This window comes from Pollachius pollachius (assembly GCF_949987615.1).
Source record: "Pollachius pollachius genome assembly, chromosome: 1".
NCBI classification, from domain to species: domain Eukaryota; kingdom Metazoa; phylum Chordata; class Actinopteri; order Gadiformes; family Gadidae; genus Pollachius; species Pollachius pollachius.
The window spans coordinates 6,594,195-6,614,024 of NC_136934.1; the positions used below are offsets into that span (position 1 = coordinate 6,594,195).

The 19,830-nt window shown below is 44.1% G+C and overlaps 1 protein-coding gene across 2 annotated transcripts in view; it reads left to right on the forward strand.

The window, feature by feature from the left end:
- rhobtb4 (Rho related BTB domain containing 4) overlaps positions 1–18,928 on the forward strand; it is a 37,886-nt gene extending 18,958 nt beyond the window's left edge. For both annotated transcript variants that reach the window (XM_079734622.1, XM_079734621.1), the window contains 10 exons: positions 1,337–1,538; positions 1,829–1,932; positions 6,214–6,399; positions 6,510–7,374; positions 7,661–7,880; positions 9,050–9,168; positions 12,199–12,349; positions 12,810–12,898; positions 13,110–13,215; positions 14,098–18,928. In XM_079734622.1, the coding sequence (XP_079590748.1) occupies positions 1,347–1,538; positions 1,829–1,932; positions 6,214–6,399; positions 6,510–7,374; positions 7,661–7,880; positions 9,050–9,168; positions 12,199–12,349; positions 12,810–12,898; positions 13,110–13,215; positions 14,098–14,279 (2,214 nt within the window). In that variant the 5' untranslated portion in view covers positions 1,337–1,346 and the 3' untranslated portion in view covers positions 14,280–18,928. The remainder of the gene's footprint in view (positions 1–1,336; positions 1,539–1,828; positions 1,933–6,213; positions 6,400–6,509; positions 7,375–7,660; positions 7,881–9,049; positions 9,169–12,198; positions 12,350–12,809; positions 12,899–13,109; positions 13,216–14,097) is intronic.
- Positions 18,929–19,830: the final 902 nt, after the last annotated feature.

Consider the following 19,830-nt stretch of genomic DNA (forward strand, 5'->3'; position numbering starts at 1 on the left):
CTGGTGTCTGTCAATGCAGGCCTACACTAGCATCCACATCAATGGAGTAACACGCCACAGCCTTTATGAATGTTTCAGGGGCTCCATTTATGGGGATTTGGGTCTTTGTACAGTTGGCAAGAGCCAATGGGTTGGTTTGACTGGACTCTCGGTGCTGCAGTGTCAATATCACCTAAATAAATTAGCCTTCCCAAGGAATATGCTTGTATATGGGTCGTGAGCCTATTGTTGTGGCATGTAATGAATGCATGTAATCTGTTTAGGGCGATGGGGATTTGAAGTTGAGCTTTTCATAAGTTATGGTTTTGGTTCTCTAGCTCTTTTCTATTTCAATAGGAAAACTTGGTGTGACTTGGTGTGTGATGCCTGGTTCATTCTAGAAGACGATGATAGAACGGGATGAAAGCAAATCTTGCCATTGTCTTTGAGTCCACTAGGTCATTCAATAATTAATAAGTCACTCGGATTCATTCAAGTATCCTGTCCCTTTTTATTCAGCAGACATTATTTGCTGATTGCAGGGTTCCAGGAAAGATTAATCGTTACCATTTTTATTTTTATTTTTTTACCATAATTGAATACCATTAAATGGAAACAATGTAGTCTTGCATGTATGCAAAAACGCATGTATCGCATTTTGAGGAAACCATGCAAATGAAAAAGGATGTTTCACACCATGGAGGAAGTAGATGATACCAGGTGCAGAGGTATTTTATTCTAAAGTAGAAAAGATTTGCTTCAAGATAGCTTTCTCTCCCTGCTGCAAAGAGGCCAAGATATGTTTTTCGTTTGCCAAAGTACTGTAGATGCTTTATCACATACCAGTCTTTCGTTTATATATTTAAATCACTATGAGGGTGATGCTATCTTCTCTCTCTCTCTCTCTGTATGTCTCTCTCTCTCTCTCTCTCTTCCTGTGCTGGTACATAAATAGCACTGCTGTCTCCCCACTGCTCAGCCTGAAAACCTCCGTCTGTTCTGTGGAGGAGTTTGGCAGCAGCCTGGGTACACTGGTCAGTACAGCCATGGGGGCTTTGAGCCTTGGCAAAACCTGCAGAGCCAGGACTTGTTTGACCCCATGCGGGTCAGAGCAACCTCCTATATTTCGGGCTGTCGTTTAATAAAAACTGTAACTCCAACTCTGCAACCATCTAAATAAATGTTTTATTTCATTCTTTATTCAGTTTGAACTAAATGTGTGTACTCTCTCTCTCTCTCTCTCTCTCCCCTCTCCCTCTCCCTCTCTCTCTCTCTCTCTCTCTCTCTCTCTCTCTCTCTCTCTCTCTCTCTCTCTCTCTCTCTCTCTCTCTCTCTCTCTCTCTCTCTCTCTGCACAGGGCACTCTCCATGGATATAGACACTGACTATGAGCGGCCCAATGTGGAAACCATTAAATGTGTGGTGGTGGGAGACAATGCAGTCGGCAAAACAAGGCTCATCTGTGCCCGGGCCTGCAATGCCACCCTCACACAGTATCAGCTCCTTGCCACCCACGTGCCAACCGTTTGGGCCATCGACCAATACCGTGTATGCCAGGAGGTGGGCACACACACACACACACACACACACAGTCCTGTACATACACACACACAATATGGACACCACTTACATACACCTACACATACGCACACACACTCTCACACTAACATACACACACACACAAATCAATAAAATACACACATGCATGCTCACATACACCTACCCATGCGCACGCACACACAAACACGCACACACCCCAACACATCTCGCTATCATGACGTCTATGCTATTAGCATGCAGAATGGCACCACGGCAGAGTAAACATAATGATGACGGCTGTGTGAATGTAGGTGCTGGAGAGATCCCGCGATGTGGTGGACGAGGTGAGCGTGTCCCTGAGACTATGGGACACCTTTGGAGATCATCACAAAGACAGGCGGTTTGCATATGGCAGGTAAGAATGCACATGCAGGCACATACACATGCAAGCAAGCAGGAATGCAGACCGGGAGACATACGCATGCATGCACACACAAACACACACACAGACACAGGCACGTAGTCACGCAGTCATGCGCGCACACACACACACACACACACACACGCAGGCACGCAGTCATGCGTACACGCACATGCACACACACAGAAACACACATGCAGACATACAATCTGTCGCTCCCTGTCTAGTTCACCAAAGCTAAAATAAGGTTGTTGACCTAAAAACGTAATTTCTGGCTATCACACTTGGTTGACCCTATGAATAATCACACACAGACACATACACACTTACACATACAAACAAACTGCACTATTTAAAGTTTTTGGGGAACAAGAATGTGACACAGACAGAATGATTGTCTCGGCTTGTGTTGTGGAATTGATCTCACCTGAGCAAATTCAGGGAACTTTCAAGGAACTACCACACACACACACACACACACACACACACACACACACACACACACACACACACACACACACACACACACACACACACACACACACACACACAAGGCAGGCTCTTTGCAACGTAGCGCTTGCTATATTGGATCATTTCTCTCTACCCATTTATTCATCTGCCTGAGTGATCACCTCCTGATCCCCTTTTGTGGCTTCATCCAACTTACTAAGATCCTATGGGGTCAGAACAGTCTCATTAATAATGAATGCACAGAGAAGGATTCACAAATGTATTTTTTTGATTTATATATAAATGACTCTCTTCTCACCAATACAATGCACACACAAATGGATATCGGTATGTATAAATGTAAAATAAACAAAAATAAGTTTGTCTTGTTTTAAATAAATGTAATATAAATCCATAAATATATTAATTAAAAAATTATTTGCAATTTTCATAAAAAAATTATTTGGATGTTGTTACATTTATATACAAACTGTTACACTTGAATTTACAAGACACTTGTTTGCAATTGTGTGTGAACTGGCCTGTATTTATATGTGGATTTTTGAGACTCTCCTGACGTGGCTGGATTCACAAATGCATTTTTTTCAACAAGGAACTCTCTGTAGCCAATCAGATGCCTCCCTCGTTTTCAGCCAATCACATGACTGCAGTCCCGAACTCTGAAGAATAAGTTCAGCCTCCGAGCCCCCCGGTTCCCTCGGTCAAATGTCTATGGGAAATAACGTTTTTTTTGAGTGATCGTACAAAACAATCTCTTGGTGGCGAGAAGTAAAAGCTGCGTCACGTTTTGAACTACACACTTTTTACCATCTAGTTTCGACTGGGTTTGGGATTGTCGGTGCCTTTAAAGTAGTAAACGGCACCGACAATCTAAAAACCCAGTCACTGCAGTCATGTGATTGGCTGAAAACGCGGGAGGCATCTGATTGGCTACAGATAGTTCCTTGTTGAAAAAAATGCATTTGTGAATCCAGCCACGTCAGAAGAGTCTCAAAAATCCACATATAAATACAGACCAGTTCACACACAAATGACAACAAGTTCACAAATGAAAAGCGGCTTGTAATTTCAAGTTGTAAAACAGTTTGTATATAAATGTAACAACATCCAAATACATTTAGATGAAAATTGCAAATATTCTTTAATTCATATATTTATGGATTTATATTACACTTATTTAAAACCAGACACATTTGTGTGTGGATCAGAAATGTGTTTGTGAAACTTATTTTTGTTTATGGATTTATTTTGCATTTATACATACCAATATCCATGTGTGTGTGCATTGAAATGTATTTGTGAGAAGAGAGTAATTTATATATAAATCACAAAATACAATTGTGAATCCTTCTCTGTGGATTCATTATTAATGAGACTGTTCTGACCCCATAAGATCCATCCGTCCTATAAAAACCTTTTTAAGTAATCCTGACGCACAGCAAACACACACACCATGTGCACACAAATGAGACAGCAAGATTCCCTGCACAATTTCTATACAACTTACCCCGTCAATGTTTGAACATAACTGTGTGCTTACTCTATCTTTGGTTGTTTGCGTATGCTTATCAGTATGTCACCCAAAGCGTCCTGCCCTGTTTGTCCCCTTAAGTTCACTGTGTGTGTGTGTTTTTATCTGTGTCTGCTAGAGTGCTGTATGCCTAATCACTCTGCAGTCAGCTGATTGAGGAACGGGGCCAACTCAGCTGTTCGCTGCTCTTACCACGCTTCACCTAACCTTTGATGAACGAACACACACACACACACGCACACACGCGCGCGCGCACACACACACACACACATACAGTCAAAGACCCTCTGTACGCCTGTCTCAGTCTCCCTTTCACAACACACACACACACACACACACACACACACACACACACACACACACACACAGAGACCCTCTGTACGTCTCTGTCTCAGTCTCCCTTTCACACACACACACACACACACACACACACACACACACACACACACACACACACACACACAAACACAGGCGCGTTTGCTGGGCTCAGACGTCTGACCTCCTTCTGTGTGGCTAACATGCTCAGACAGGCCCACCTCCCCACCATATTATTCAGCCCTCATCTTCACAGCCCTTTCCTCCTAGATTCTATTACCCCTTCTTACCCTCTACCCCTCATTTCGGTATTTGGTATTTGGTATTTTGTTAATAGCAAACTCTAAAACAAGTTTTTTTTAGATAAAAGGCAAGTTAGTTCAAATGCTCTCAGCTCAATACGGGAAAGATCAGACTTTCCGTTCCCCTGATCCCGAAACGTGCGGCCTGTTTGCTCCGTGCTCACTTCCCATTCACTTCAAATGGAAAATCGGACTCATTTGTGTTTGCGTGCTGGTTACCTTACATAATCTTGTACATGAAATGACCTTTGTAATTTGAATCCACCGAGAAACACAGAAACACTTAATCACACACACACGCATGCACAAACACACATACACACACACAAACCCTACATTGTATTTTTCACAAGGTGTGGTTAATTATTGCACGATGACTTACCAATGTCTTGGCCATTAGGAAGATCTCTTGGGGACACCCATACACACGCACACCATACCAGCCCTATCTTCAGACTTCAGAACATGTCTATGTGTCGCTGTGTTCGTTCTACAACACAGTAACTGAAGAAAGAAGAATTTGTGTGTGTGTGTGTGTGTGTGTGTGTGTGTGTGTGTGTGTGTGTGTGTGTGTGTGTGTGTGTGTGTGTGTGTGTGTGTGTGTGTGTACTAGTCTATTCTTAGCCTGGTCTTTGTGCGCAGGGCCTTAGGGTTCTTATGTTAGGTTAGGCTTGGCTTTATGTAAGTAAGAGCAACAGGGGCTTCACCAGCCTTCAAGGGCCAAACACACACACGCGCACCCACACACAAATCGTGATTTGGGAACACCATTGTCATCATAAATTGCCCTAAAGCACATGGATTAGATCGTGTCATAAAAAATAAAACATTAAACATGAACATTCCTTCCTTACTCAATGTTTACAATTCTGGATGGTGTTAGATAAGAACAATTATATTTCCTAACATAGCCTTTACTATATACAAGCCTGCACATTGGTCAAACACAGATTGATTATATAAAGTGTAGCTCTACTTTCCTTCTTAAGTTTGTAAGTGCTTCCACACTTTGGATTTCAACTGCTAAACCCTCAGCTCTAAAAGGGTTCAACAGGTTTACCATGGTGTTCAATGATATTTTCTGTATACTTAAAGTGACAACAACACTAGTGGTTGTGTTTGCACGTATACACTCCCTCTGCAGGGCTCTAGGGCTGATGGCAGCTGACTCTACAAAGATACAAATATGTTTACAGCTGAAACTAAAATGTGTGAATTAAAAATTAATGAACTGTTATGAGCGCTCGACCCTCCCTTCACTCCTCGCTATGTATTCATGTTGCTTCTGAATTCTGAACAGCACCCACAAGAATATCAACAGGAAAATGACTCTAGTTCTTGACTGGAACAGGATCTTGCTTGTTGCCACTGTCCCTCCTACCTCGTCCCTCCTACTAGCCTTGGCAGTACATTTTTTAAAACAGTATATTTAGTTATTTTTCACGAGTACATGCATCTCACATGAAGCAACAGGAATTATTGCTGACTAACTTCTCTTCCATTTTACTTGAATTGTCTGTGTATACCTGACCCCCCCCACCTATCGAGTGCCCCTGTACCCCTTTATCCACAGGAAGTTATCAGTTTTCCAGTCGTCCAAATGCACTGCAGTCTCTGCATGATGAATTCTTATCGATCTCCTCCTTCCTTAAAAAGGTCTGACGTGGTGGTGCTGTGTTTCTCGCTGGCCAACCCCAACTCCCTCCGCCACGTGCGCACCATGTGGTTCCCGGAGATCAAGCACTTCTGCCCGCGCACCCCGATCATCCTGGTGGGCTGCCAGCTGGATCTGCGCTACGCCGACCTGGACGCCGTGAACCGTGCACGCCGACCTCTGGCCAAGTGAGACCCATTCGCTTTTCTGGAATGATTGCCCACTGTCTGTAGAACATGCAGGCGAAACACATGGACGATCAATACAGTGCTGTGAGGTATTTTTGCCGGGTCTCTAGACCCATTAAACCAACAGATATCCTTCCTCCGGAGCGGGGTCACGAGGTGGCCAAGGAGCTGGGCATCCCCTACTACGAGACCAGCATCGTGGCCCAGTTCGGGGTCAAAGACGTGTTCGACAACGCCATACGGGCCGCCCTCATCTCGCGCCGCCACCTGCAGTTCTGGAAGTCCCACCTGAAGAAGGTGCAGAGGCCCCTCCTCCAGGCTCCCTTCCTGCCGCCCCGCCCCCCGCGGCCCATCGTGGGCATCCCGGACCCCCCTCCCCGGGACGGCGAGGCCCCAGACACCCTCTTCTGCCAGCCTCTGTGCGCCGACGTCCTGTTCCTCCTGCAGGGCGGCGCCGCCCGCGTCTTCGCCCACAAGGTCTACCTGGCCACCTCCTGCTCCAAGTTCAACGACCTCTTCACCCTGGACCTCAGCGCCTCGTCTCTGGCCGACGGGGGTGGCGACTGCGACGACGACGACGACGACGAAGACGATGGCGGCAGCCCCGGGCCGGAGAGCGAGGAGCGGTCGGAGAGCGCCGACGAAGACGAGCAGAACCGGAGGGGAGCCAAGGAGCAGGCGGGCCGCACCAAGAGCCTGGACATCGACAAGGACGCGGCGGAGGGCGGAGTGCGCGGCCTGAAGCGCCCCCCGCTGCCCCTGCTCGGCCCCCTCAGGACGTCCCAGAGCGACAACGCGCTGCCCTGCCGCGCCCCCTGCGGCCAGGCAGCCCCGGGCAACAGCCACGCCCTGTCCGGCTGGGGGAGGGGCTTCCTGAGCGTGGGCGTGGAGCACGTGGATGACCCGGTGACCGGCCGGCCCCGGCTCATGACGGTCGTCGCCATGGACGCGCTCATACAGGAAGAGCCCTTCCAGGTGACCATGACTCCAGGACGCGTCCACAAACACCTGCACACGTTAGGGTTAGGGCTAGGGTTAGTCCTAACCCTAACCCTAACCAGGTCAATGTCTCTTTGAGGTTTAAAATCTGTCCCAATGCTTCCATATTCTAGGTCCATAATAGCACTTCTCAAACAGAATGCTCTTGGGTCATTTCAGCTGCAAAGAACACGCTGTTTTCTTGCTTTCCACTGTTGCACTGAACACAGAGACTGCACTGGTGTTGGCATCATCTTCTGCTTTTGTTTCCCCCTGGTTCCAGGCTGTGCTTCAATACCTCTACACCGGCAGTCTGGATGAGGGGCGAGGGGACCTGATGCAGGTGGCCACCATTGCTGAGCTGTTGGAGGTGTTTGACCTGCGGATGATGGTGGCCAACATCCTGAACAGAGAGAGCTTCATGAATCAGGAGATCACCAAGGCCTTCCACGTGCGGAGGGCCAACCGCATCAAGGAGTGCCTGAATAAGGGCACCTTCTCCGGTAAACCATTATGCTGGTACTTCTCCTTGTTTCGGTTCTTTATGATGGGACTTTGTAGGTCCAATCTTCTTGAACTGTGTATATAAACATATGTGTGTCAGTGGCAATAGGCATGGGGTATCATTTATGATATTCCATTGCATTGATGATGACGTTTACATAGAGCTGTCACTAAGGTTTGACGTTCCTTCAGAAGTAGTTTAAATGTTACTACTTCTACAAAAGATTGCTGTTCCTCCATTTCAAGCATTTCCACATAATAATTTCTTTAAATGTGCACCTAGCATACATTTAGTCATGTATTCAACGTTGTGCATTTGAAAGAAAATCTGCACATTCTCGTGATGAACATGTATTCATAACATGTATTTTGAAGTGTGTGAATAATCATCAAACGATGATTTGTTAGATTATTTGTTCAGTGAATCCTGTTTGGTGTTATCCTTTGTCCATGCACGGCTGTGTCCCTCGTCAGTGTGTTCATGTCTTACCCTCTGTCCTCTAGCTTCTGTGTCTTCATGTTTAATAACGTCTGCAGTCAAAGACCACCCTGTCCAGACTCCATCCCATTTCAGACAACAGGGAGCCACGCTTTTTCAGTTGCCTCTCTGGTTTTGTGTAATCTAGCATCAGGTTGCCCTTTTAATGTTGTGAAATCATACTATAAATGTAGCCTTCATTATTACATGCTGTTTAATTACTAGTAGCGGAGAATACTTTTTGAAGGTTTCAAACATTTGACCTAAAAGCTGATTAAATCTGTGCTTTTAACCGTAGCTTTGAGCTTATATAGGGCAGTTGTTATGTAAGTGAGGTAGCTGTAGCATTATATCCACTCCCCAGACCAGACCAATCAAACACATTTGAGTAGATCTGGACGAAAATACTCAATGACCTATAATGGCATGTCTTCTTTGTAGAGTCCACAACTCTCCTTCTCTTACCTTGACAAACAAAGTGCTGTCTTCCTTCCGTCAATTTATCTCTTTGTCTGTCTACCTCTGTCTATGTCTTTGTGTGTGTCCGTCTGTCCTTTTGCTTTCTCCTGTTTCTTTGTATGGATCTTTTTTGTCTGTCTGTCTGTCTGTCTGTCTGTCGGTCTTCCCCCCGTAGCCTCGGCTTCTGTGGCACAGCAAGAGATGAATGCTCTTTTCCCACCCCGGTTTTAGATGTGATGTTCAGATTGGACAATGGCAACCTTCCGGCCCACAAGCCCCTGCTCATCTCGAGCTGTGATTGGATGGCTGCGATGTTCCGTGGTTCCTTCATGGAGAGTTACATTGAGGAGGTGAGAAAGAGACACACAGATGAAAGTAACGCACACACAGTAAGATGTGCGATGGAGAGAGGCACACACTGATGAGATAGAGAGATACATGTCGAGGTGAGATGGAGAGAGACATACAGATAGATGAGATAGAGACATATAGAGGTGAGACAGAGTGATAACCACCTATAGGGGCGAGATAGAGACACCCACAGATAGAGTTGAGAGAGAGACACACACACGCACACACACACACACACACACACACACACACACACACACACACACACACACACACACACACACACACACACACACACACACATACTGATAGAGGTGAGAGGGAGACCCACACTTAGATAGAGGTGAGAGAGAGACGCACACACACAAACACAGATAGAGGTGAGATGGAGACACACACAGCTTTGACAGACGTTATTGTTGAGGTTGGATGAATACATGCAGGTTACTGACTAATGTATTAGCTGGAAAACTAGATGTGGATCTCTGTTGAATTGCATAACCTTGAGGGCAGGTTTCCTGCAAGCATGTGTTTGGCATCTGATCCTGTATAAATTACTGCCTGCCCTATAATGCATAATACATCATCTGTTCTGTTCTATAATAACAAAAGAAAGATGGCCGCCTTTTGTTCGGAGTATTTTAGGGCTGTCGGACCGATCTCATTTATCGATGACCTTCTCCACTCGGGGTTTGATTTCCCGTGCTGCTGCCGCTGGGTTGTCGCCTAATAGAGTCGGAAACGCTTGGCCAGAGAGAGGGTGTTCCTGTGTCTGACTGCGCCGTGACGAGGGTTTTCTAGGTGGCGTTGGAGAATCGGATCCTCTGGGGTACGGTTACTTCCTGGCTCGCCGTGGATTTGGGTCAGATAGATTCAAGCCTTGAGCTTGGAAAGAGAGAGAGTCTAGGTGGCGGGTGTCGAAGGAGCTCTCAGGGAGCCAACAGGGCAGAGCGGCAGAAGGGACCGACGGAGCAGGAACAAACCCTCACGGGTTATAATGCTTTGTCATTAAAGCGTTTTTTTCCTTCGGAGGTTGAGGTTAGGGGAGGGTTTGTGTTTTAATCGCACCTGGTAAAAAAGGCAGATCAAGACGGATAAACCGTTTTCTTTAAATTCCACCCCAAATATGTGTGTGTCCACTTCACAACATCCGCAAATAATCAGCCACTTTCCTGGAGACCTGCAAGCGCGTCCAGGTTACCCTGAACGCTGTGTGTTTCGGTCTGCCACCGTCGCGGGCATCCATTTGGCACGATACGGTGGGCAGGTGTCTCCGTCACAAAGCCTCAACGACCCAGCAGGCCGGCCAGGCCAGCTTATGACGTCAGCCTTCCACTGACATCTGAGCGCCATTGACTGGAGCTTTTTTTGTTGCGTTTGTTCATGGATTTGCATTTTTATGCCCTCCTCGAAAAGGGTGAGCTTCATTCAGTGAAGATCTTGAACCAAAACCTCGGCGGTTGCCTCCTGCTCTGCTGTTGCTCTCCAAACATAATGTCTTTTCAGAGGCACAGATGTAGCTTTAATCACGCCTGTTGCAAACGTCACCGGTGAGCTCTTAGCGAGATGCAATTGCCGTGCCGTCGGTTCGCGTTTCCGTCTTTCTCCGGGGCATACAAAGTCCTGGCTATTTTGAGATGCCGTCTGAATGGAAGTGAGCCGCACACTCTCTTGATGAGGCACTTGACACTGGTGGTTCCCAGAAAAGCCATGTTTCAAAGTCTGCCACAGTCGTGTGACCCTGAGGAAGCTTTGTCTCTTCCTCTCACTCTCGGGTAAGAGGCTGTACAGACGAGAAATGCATTGAAGAAATTGTGAGACTGGATGATTGAAAGATATAGAACTAAGCTCCAAGACCGAAACTCCTTTAAATACTGAAGGGGTATTTTGTCTCTTTTTTAAACTTTTCTTAAGGAAAATAGAATATTAAAGTATATTGTCAATAAATCTCTATTTGAGAGGTGTGAAATAATATATCGTTGGTTGAGGGCTTGTTTTTAACCTTTACAAAATACTTCACTACTATCGCCTGTTTCACCGATACTTTGTACGGAGTGAATAATGTCAAAATGCTAACAAAATAACCAATGACTTTCCATTAGGTTAATTATACTGATATTTGTTGAGACAGCCCAATCAAATATTCTGTCTCAACCAATGGCAGCCCCCTGCAGTCAGAAACGTTTGGAGTTTAAATAGCTCCTTTCAAAGCTCCTGTGGTTTGCTTTTCCCTCACTGACGATTTCCCTGAAAATTTGAATGCTAAATATGCCCCCCCTCCCATACCCATTGCACACAAAAACCCATTAATTCATGGCGGTGTTAGGAGAGGGGTGTCATCCACATTGAACCGGAAGGACGCACTACAAGACACTACAATTAAACCATGTCATTTGAATGTTAATATTAGGACTTCCCTATCATTCACCCCCTCCTTGTGTGTGTCAGCATCGTGACATTTCAGCCATAGCGAGAGGAGGTCACCGGCGGGCTGACATTCTTCTAATTGGTTGTGGATCTGTGTGGTGAAGGGCACCTCAGTGGGTACTGTTGTCGAACCCCTGCTAGCCTATCACGTGCTTACCTTGTTCCGGTCACCTGACTTTTTATCTTTGACTTGGATTCAAGTCTCCCCAATACCAATTAAATAGTGCCATTAAGGATTTCTTATTCATTACAAACATCATTATTATTTTCTCTTTTTAACACCCAGGCCCTGCTGGGATCAACTTAATAGCATAGTGACCCCTAGGGGTTTCCACTGGTACTGATATTTCACAATATCCTCAAATGATAGGTGATGCATCTCAAAACAACTATATTGGTTTAGAGGCCCTATCTACTGTTCAAGTCCAGTTGTAACTTTATGGTAATATTTCATTGAGTTGGTTCGATTCCCGAGTCTGCAACCTCCCTGCAGGCGGCCTTGAGCTATCCACATCCTCTCCACCTCCTACCTCCTAAATCACAAACAGAGTTCGTCCCCCCTGACGTGGATTTGCTCTCCCCCTGTCCCGCCCCCCCCCCAGGTCTCCATTCCTGACACCAGCAGTGCCTGCATGCATGGGGTGCTGGAGTTCCTGTACTGCGGCCAGCTGACGCCAAGCCCCGGCCTGGAGCCCATCGACCTGATCGTCCTGGCCAACAGGCTGTGTCTGCCCCGCCTCGTGGCTCTCACAGGTACGCTCGGTCCTCGCTGCACTGTTGTTCTTCACTTTCGTGGTTTTTAGTTAGGTCTTTTCCGTACTTGACATAGGGTATACTCAGTAGGAGCAAAGTAAGGTTGTGGCTTTTCAGAAGCAACTACAGATGGTCAATGTAGCTGGAAATAAGACGCCAAGTTGTGTTTTTGAGACAGGCATCACTCAGTGTGTGTGCTTCTTTGCTTACTTATGAAGCTAAAGCTGAAGCAAAAATAAATATAAACCAACAACATTTGATTGCATTGCCGTTACTTAACACATGTGTTTGTTAGCATGTCCACCACTGGTAGTTTTTTTTAACAGATATTATTGGTTTGGTACACAATCGTATTTCAGTAGTGAAAATATGTTGTCACATGGGCTATTCAAAAGATATATGGCAGCAGCATTGTATGCAAAGGGGATAAGGAAGGCTTGCTTGTCTCCGTATTCTGCAGAACAACATGCTGTTGATGAGCTGCTCCAACTGGCTGTGAAGGGAACAGACATTGACGGACAGGTGTTGGCTTACCTCGAGTTGGCTCAGGTGTGTGTCGCTAAAAATAGACCAATGCCTGAAGATGTGGCTCATTAGCATACGTCATGAGTAGTCCAAAGTCAAAGATAAAAAACACGTAGAAAGTACCTGTTTCGTTAGATGTTCATTTCGATTCGACCGCTGATATGAATCTATCTTTAATGTGTCGTTAATCTCGTGTTATCTCTAAATCACTTTGTTGTGTTCCCTCCATCTGCAGTTCCATAACGCTCAGCAGCTATCGGCCTGGTGTCTGCACCATATATGCACTAATTACAACAGCATCTGCCGCAAGTTTCCTAAAGACATGAAAGCCATGTCTCAAGGTACAGACATTTCTCCTGCAATTATTTATTAGTTGGACGCTGATCCATTTGCTAGCTCATATGACCCCAGACTAGTGTTTCTTTAGTGATTCAACACTATGCAACAACTACGCTGTTGTGCAATTGTTGTGTAAATAAATGTATAGTATGCATTTTGTCAAAGTGCATTTAAATGATTGTATGAAACATTTAATATCTCTCTTGCTCCCTGTCTCTCTGGCTCGTATCCCTCTCTCTTTGTCTCATGTCTCTGTATTTCCTTCTCTTTGTCTCATGTCTCTGTATTTCCTTCTCTTTGTCTCATGTCTCTGTATTTCCTTCTCTTTCTCTCATGTCTCTGTATTTCCTTCTCTTTCTCTCATGTCTCTGTATTTCCCTCTCTCTTTCTCTCATGTCTCTGTATTTCCTTCTCTTTCTCTCATGTCTCTGTATTTCCTTCTCTTTGTCTCATGTCTCTGTATTTCCTTCTCTTTGTCTCATGTCTCTGTATTTCCTTCTCTTTCTCTCATGTCTCTGTATTTCCCTCTCTCTTTCTCTCATGTCTCTGTATTTCCTTATCTTTCTCTCATGTCTCTGTATTTCCTTCTCTTTCTCTCATGTCTCTGTATTTACCTCTCTCTTTCTCTCATGTCTCTGTATTTCCTTGTCTTTCTCTCATGTCTCTGTATTTCCTTCTCTTTTTCTCATGTCTCTGTACTTCCCTCTCTCTTTCTCTCATGTCTCTGTTTCCCTCTCTCTCTATCCCTGTCTCTCTCGCTCCCCCTCCTTGTATTTCCCTCTATCTCTCCCTGTCTCTCTCGCTCCCCCTCCTTGTATTTCCCTCTCTCTCTCCCTGTCTCTCTCGCTCCCGCTCCTTGTTCTTCTCTCTCTCTCTCTCTGTAGTTAACCAGAGGCACTTTGAGAAGCAGCGCTGGCCTCCCGTGTGGTTCCTGAAGGAGGAGGACCGCTACCTGCGTTCTCAGAAGGAGCGCGAGCGCGAGGAGGAGATCCTGCGCAAGCAGAACACCAAGCGGGGTTGGTGCTTCTGGAGGCACCAGCCGTCCTCCTCGCCCCACGTCTCCTGAGCCCCCCCCCCCCGGCTCCTGACTCCGTTCCAGAATGTCCCCAGTGCTCAGTGGTATGGATGTGCTGGTTTGCCTGCTCCCCCCACCTATGTGCATGGGATTTGTAGTTGAATGCGAGGATTATTTTACTTTATTTTTTAGGCTTGTGTGACAGAGCAGAGAGTGAGTGAGTGAATGAGTGAGTGAGAGAGAGAGAGCGCCTTTGTGGCTGTGAGCATGTGTGTGTGTGCCACCGAGCCACTTCAGTACCATACGGTCTCCCTTCACAAGACCTCCTCCTCCTCTTCCACCTCCTCCCCCCCCCCTCCTCCACCTCCTCCTCCTCCTCCTCCTCCTCCACCTCCACCTCCCCTCGACTCAGAACGACCCCACCCGGAGTGACCTCCTGAGCTATTGGGGCTTTTGATTCCACTTCCCATCCTGCTTATTGACTTGATTATCACGTTGACCACATGCTGATCCATGTAGGTCCAACCCTCAGAGCCACTTTAATACACCAACACCGGATCACCCATCCCATCACTTGGATAAGGTTTTTATTAGTTTTGGTGGATATTTTCCATTTTCTTTGTTGTCTACGGTGATAACTGTGGTTATTAGTTATCAGTTATCACCCTTATAACCTCCTTCCATTGACTTGATGAACTATTTTACAAGCCCACACACATCCACTCTCCCTGGAGAGATGGATTCAAAGAACTAATTCCACAAAAGTGTTGCTCGATGTGAAGAGTCGACATAAACAGTCCCTCAACGTGACATGAACAGTCCCCGTTTGAATACCACTGCCAGGGATTCATGATGGATGCAATTTCTTTGAACAGATTCTAAGAACAGCTGTGTTCTTCTCAATGTCCTTCCTTGACCACTAGGTTGTGTTGAAGCGCCTAAGCCAGCCTGCCTTTCCACCCCTGTACCACTAGGGGCAGCACTGCTCAGGGCACAAGCACCAACCTTCACATAAGGAACTCATTTGTTATTTTGCTATTTTTTTTAATTAACTTTTAAGGTGACAAGGAGCCTTTTTTATTACTATAATCTTAACAGTGTTGAAAGAACACAAAGCACACACACACACACACATTATTTTGCTCGCAAGAAAAAAAAAACTTTTGAGTTTGCCTTTACTGAAAACCAAAGCTGTGATTTGCTTTTACTTATTTTATTTTGGGACCGCCCCAAAAGAAATAAGCAAAAGAAGGGAGAAATAGAGACCAGACTTACAGACTAGCAGACAGCGGGAGAGGGGGCTCAGTGTGTAGTGATTGTGGTGTCTGTTAAAAGTCTCAACACACAATGACATAGCCTTCCATTCTACCTGCTGGGATTGAAAATGGTGCATATGGCTTTTCCATGGTTACACACATGCAAGCAACCACACACAAATGTACATGTTTGTATCCACACACACTAATATGTTTATATTAATTATAGTGTCCATGCACATGATTTCACACAAGGTGATGCACACATTATTCTGTCATGTTTAGTTATTTTTCAATATTATTCAATAACAGGCCTATTCCAAATACCGTTTTGCAATATTTGTTGAATGGTCATTCATTTCTGAATATATTTTAAATCACTTGAATATAATATCATTTTAACAACCCATTTCATTAGGCTGTGTTTGAATCATCCTAAAATAGGTCTGTAGTTTTTCACTGTATATCAGGATGTTTTTGGTATGAAATTGCAATTTGGATATAGCTTTAAATGCCAAGAATTGTAATAGTATCTCTATGATAACCTCTTACTATTATTGTAGTCATTATTTTTATTATTATTATTTGGCTCTTTGGTAGTGATTGTGAAAGCTTGGATTCTTGTGGTTGCATTGATTCTTCTCTATGAGCCCTCTTTTCCTTTATTCCCTCCTTCTGTGCTCCGCTCTGATGGGGAGGGCTAGGAGACCCAGGGCAGGAGACACAGTGTATAGGAGACGGATGGGGTGGTGTGAAACATGTGGCGAGATCCACCAGCTATCAACAGCTCCCAAAAATAGACGTTAGATAGCATCTCATGAGACCTGGTGAAAATTGAGCTGCTTTCTTCTTAAAGGAAAGAATAGAAAGAGAGAGAGAAAGAGAGTGAGATCCGAGGCACCTTGGCCCGCACTCGCTTCCCATCGACCTACAGTATTTTAAATATGTTTGACGTCCGTAAAATGTACAGTATCCAATACTTTTGGATTCAGACATTTATATTACAAGGAGGAGAAGATGTCAGACTAATACATTTTCATTTTATTTCCCCATAGACTTGATAGCCTCAGCCATGACTTTCTTGGCTTTGTGTGCCTTCTAAAGGACACACCAAATCAGAACACCTTTTTATGGAGGGTGATTTGGGTTCAGTATTGGGGAATTTGGCTGAGATGTTCTTCTGCGTTGGTCAACATCATTGCTTCGACATGTAGTGATCATTCAATCAATATTATAGCGTACAGATCTAGACTTTTTGAACAATGCCATCCTCACAGGGGGTTATGAGCTTTACAAACTGGGGCCTGAGTAGCAGAATCCTTCCAGGAACCTTCTAGATAGGGGTCTAATCAAAAGGGCCACTGATCTGTACGTCTCCTCTACTGCATGGTTTGTGGCTTGAGACCATGCTTGGTTGGGGGCCCGAATGAACTGAGCAATAATACGATGGTGGTGCTCTCTAGGATGCTGTCAGACCGCTTCTCATACCCAGAGAAGGCTGGAGCATTATTTTTATTTCCTTATTTTTTGAGCTGAGCACTAGCTGGCCTGTGTGTTCAGAGCAGAAACCACTTTTGGAACGTGGTTTTATTTGGAATGGGTTTTTCTGAGTTTTTATTTTTTATTTTTGGTGGAACTCTGATCATGCGTCACTTTTACTGTGTTTGGTATTGGAATGCACTTTTTATCTTTACTTAATGGACTCTGCCTTTTATATGTGACGGCATGACTTGTTACTCCTTCAAACTTGTGAAAGGGTCGCTCTTGGGAGAACTCTTTCATTGAGATCCGCGCTTTGTCGACGTTAAGTTGTGTAAAGAATTAGCTTGATGTGTATACTTTCTTTACGTTTGCTCTCCAGGATACACACAGCACAGTATTATCCACTTGAGATAACCCCATACACTTAACCACTCTAAAGTGTTCTCTTAATTGCACAATAATTTGAGTGTACAAGAATACACTCAAATTGGAGAAAGAACTGGTGTATACCTGTCCGCTTACAAAATAATAATTATTTTTAATTTAAAGATAATGGTTGAATGCTATTGTAAGCTAATGAAATCCTCCAAAAATTTAAATGACTGGAAAATCCAAATTCAAATATTATGCAGAAGAAATATTTAAAAATGCATTCGATGTCGGTATGTGGTTTAGCTCGGTCTAGAATCAGACGTATATAGCACAAATAGAACTAATTGGTCATGATGCATGTCTCTGCTAGAGGTTCGACGTTTATGTAAAGAGGAATGGAGTTCCGTCAAAGCTTCCCTCAAACCGTAATACTTGCATTACACTGACCCCTACTGGTTGAATGGGTTTATGATTGTTCACTCTTTCAACCATTGTTACTCGCAGTACCTGTATTTTATTTAAAAAATAATTCGATTTTTTATGTGTACAGTAAATGTCATTGTTTCTTTCAATCCCTGCTGTGCCTTTAAAGGAATTCCATATAGTTGGGTCTCCACAGGGTTACAATAACACCGAAACTATTGCCTTCGAGTTGGAAGTGAAATGTGTTGCTGGACAGGCTTTTAGAGACATTCCTATGTGCAAGTTGGGGAATTCTAGAATCCTGTCACCGGAGGATGGGCAGACACTTCCTTGATATTCCGATGTAATGTTTCCACCAATGAGCCACATGTAGCTACAAGGGGGAAACTTCCGATCTCTTTCCCCAACACAGCTTTTTAAACCACTTTGAAAATACAAATTCACCTTTTGCACACATTTCAACGCCCGCACTTTCTATTATGTAGCCTTCTGTAAAATGCCTTTTATACCATGTTGCTTCTACGACCACGGGCGGTTAGACAACTAAAATGTTCTCCTTTTTCATCCAACTCAAGTATATTTTCCCCATAGTTTTTGCAATTATTTAATACAATTTGTATAACAATCCTGCATAACGTCATATATGTTAAGTTTAAATACAGGAAGAGCTCCACCCTTTGAACTACTGTGTCGAGTAAGATTAAATATTCACTAGGAAAAATAAACGTTATTTAAACTTTATTCATCATGCTATATTCAAGATGTGATGCAACATGCATTTGATATGCTATACTCTATATGTATGGTATATATGGGCTAACTATAAAGATTTATAAAGAACATTGTTTGATTAATCCCTGCTCTGTACTGTAATTTTTCTGAAGTTATAAACTTTATATTGTTTTGCACTTTTGTCTTTTATTTTGTTTTATTATTAACCCTTCATGTGTTGCAGTTTTGACTAGGTTTTTGAAGATATCGAAAAGAGCACAGACCACCTTCACTCTATTAAGGGCTTATATACAACAATCAGAATGTTTTGCTTCAAAATAATATTTGAATGGTCTTTTGTATTATTTTTGAACCAATGTGATTTTTAGAAAATTATAACAAAATGTTAAGGAAAAAAAGTTTTGCCATTTCAGTATTCTAATGTTTGACCTTTTAATAAAGTCTGGTAATCTTTTGAAATGGTATACTGTCTTACATTATGTGTACAGCTGTGTCTTCATTTTTTAATGGTATATGATATGATTTTTTTGTTGTTTTGTTCAATGTCAAAGATGGAAGTGAAGTGAAGTGATTGAGTGAGTAGTTAGTTACGCCACACCCATGATGTATTAAGGGTTGGATCATTGTCAAGGTTAGATCATTCGATCATAATCTCACATTAGTTATTTCTGATCAGGATTGGAATCATCCCTTCTCTAATACTGTTTCAATAAGTTTCCTTACTAAATGTGAAGGAACAAATATGTTTATAAAGGACCAATGAGGTGACAGAAGATGGTGGACTCAAGGTAACCAAGATGAGGCTAAAAAGCATCAGGGGTTCTTCAAAATCTCAGGTCGAATTCCTGCAAGGGTGAAGGTTGTGATGATTATAGTGATCTTAAACCAGCATGACATCATGTTTATGCTGTACACACTATTCAAACCAAGGCCAGCATCCAATGGTGATAAATACACTCACAGTACACAATATCTATAAGTGAGACAACTAGGGTTCAGGATTCAGAGTCGGCAAATAATATATTATAATTCAATAAACTCCTAAATCCCAGCATCCTCCTATAACACATTGCAGCTTGCTGCATGTATTTCTTGGCCTGGCCTTGTGTCCTGGCCTAGAGGGGTGGGGCCACAACCCTATGGTCAGGCCCATTGCGGGAGGCTGCATTCCGTGCGGATGTTCTACGGTTGGAACATGGGTGTGGGCGTGAGTGCGCTGATACTGGCACCAGCCAAGCGTATACCATCTCATTAAACATATAATACCGGCAAGACAGCCCCCTTAAACTCTTACCAAGCAATGACGTACCACAGTTTTTTCCTCTCATTTTCTAGTA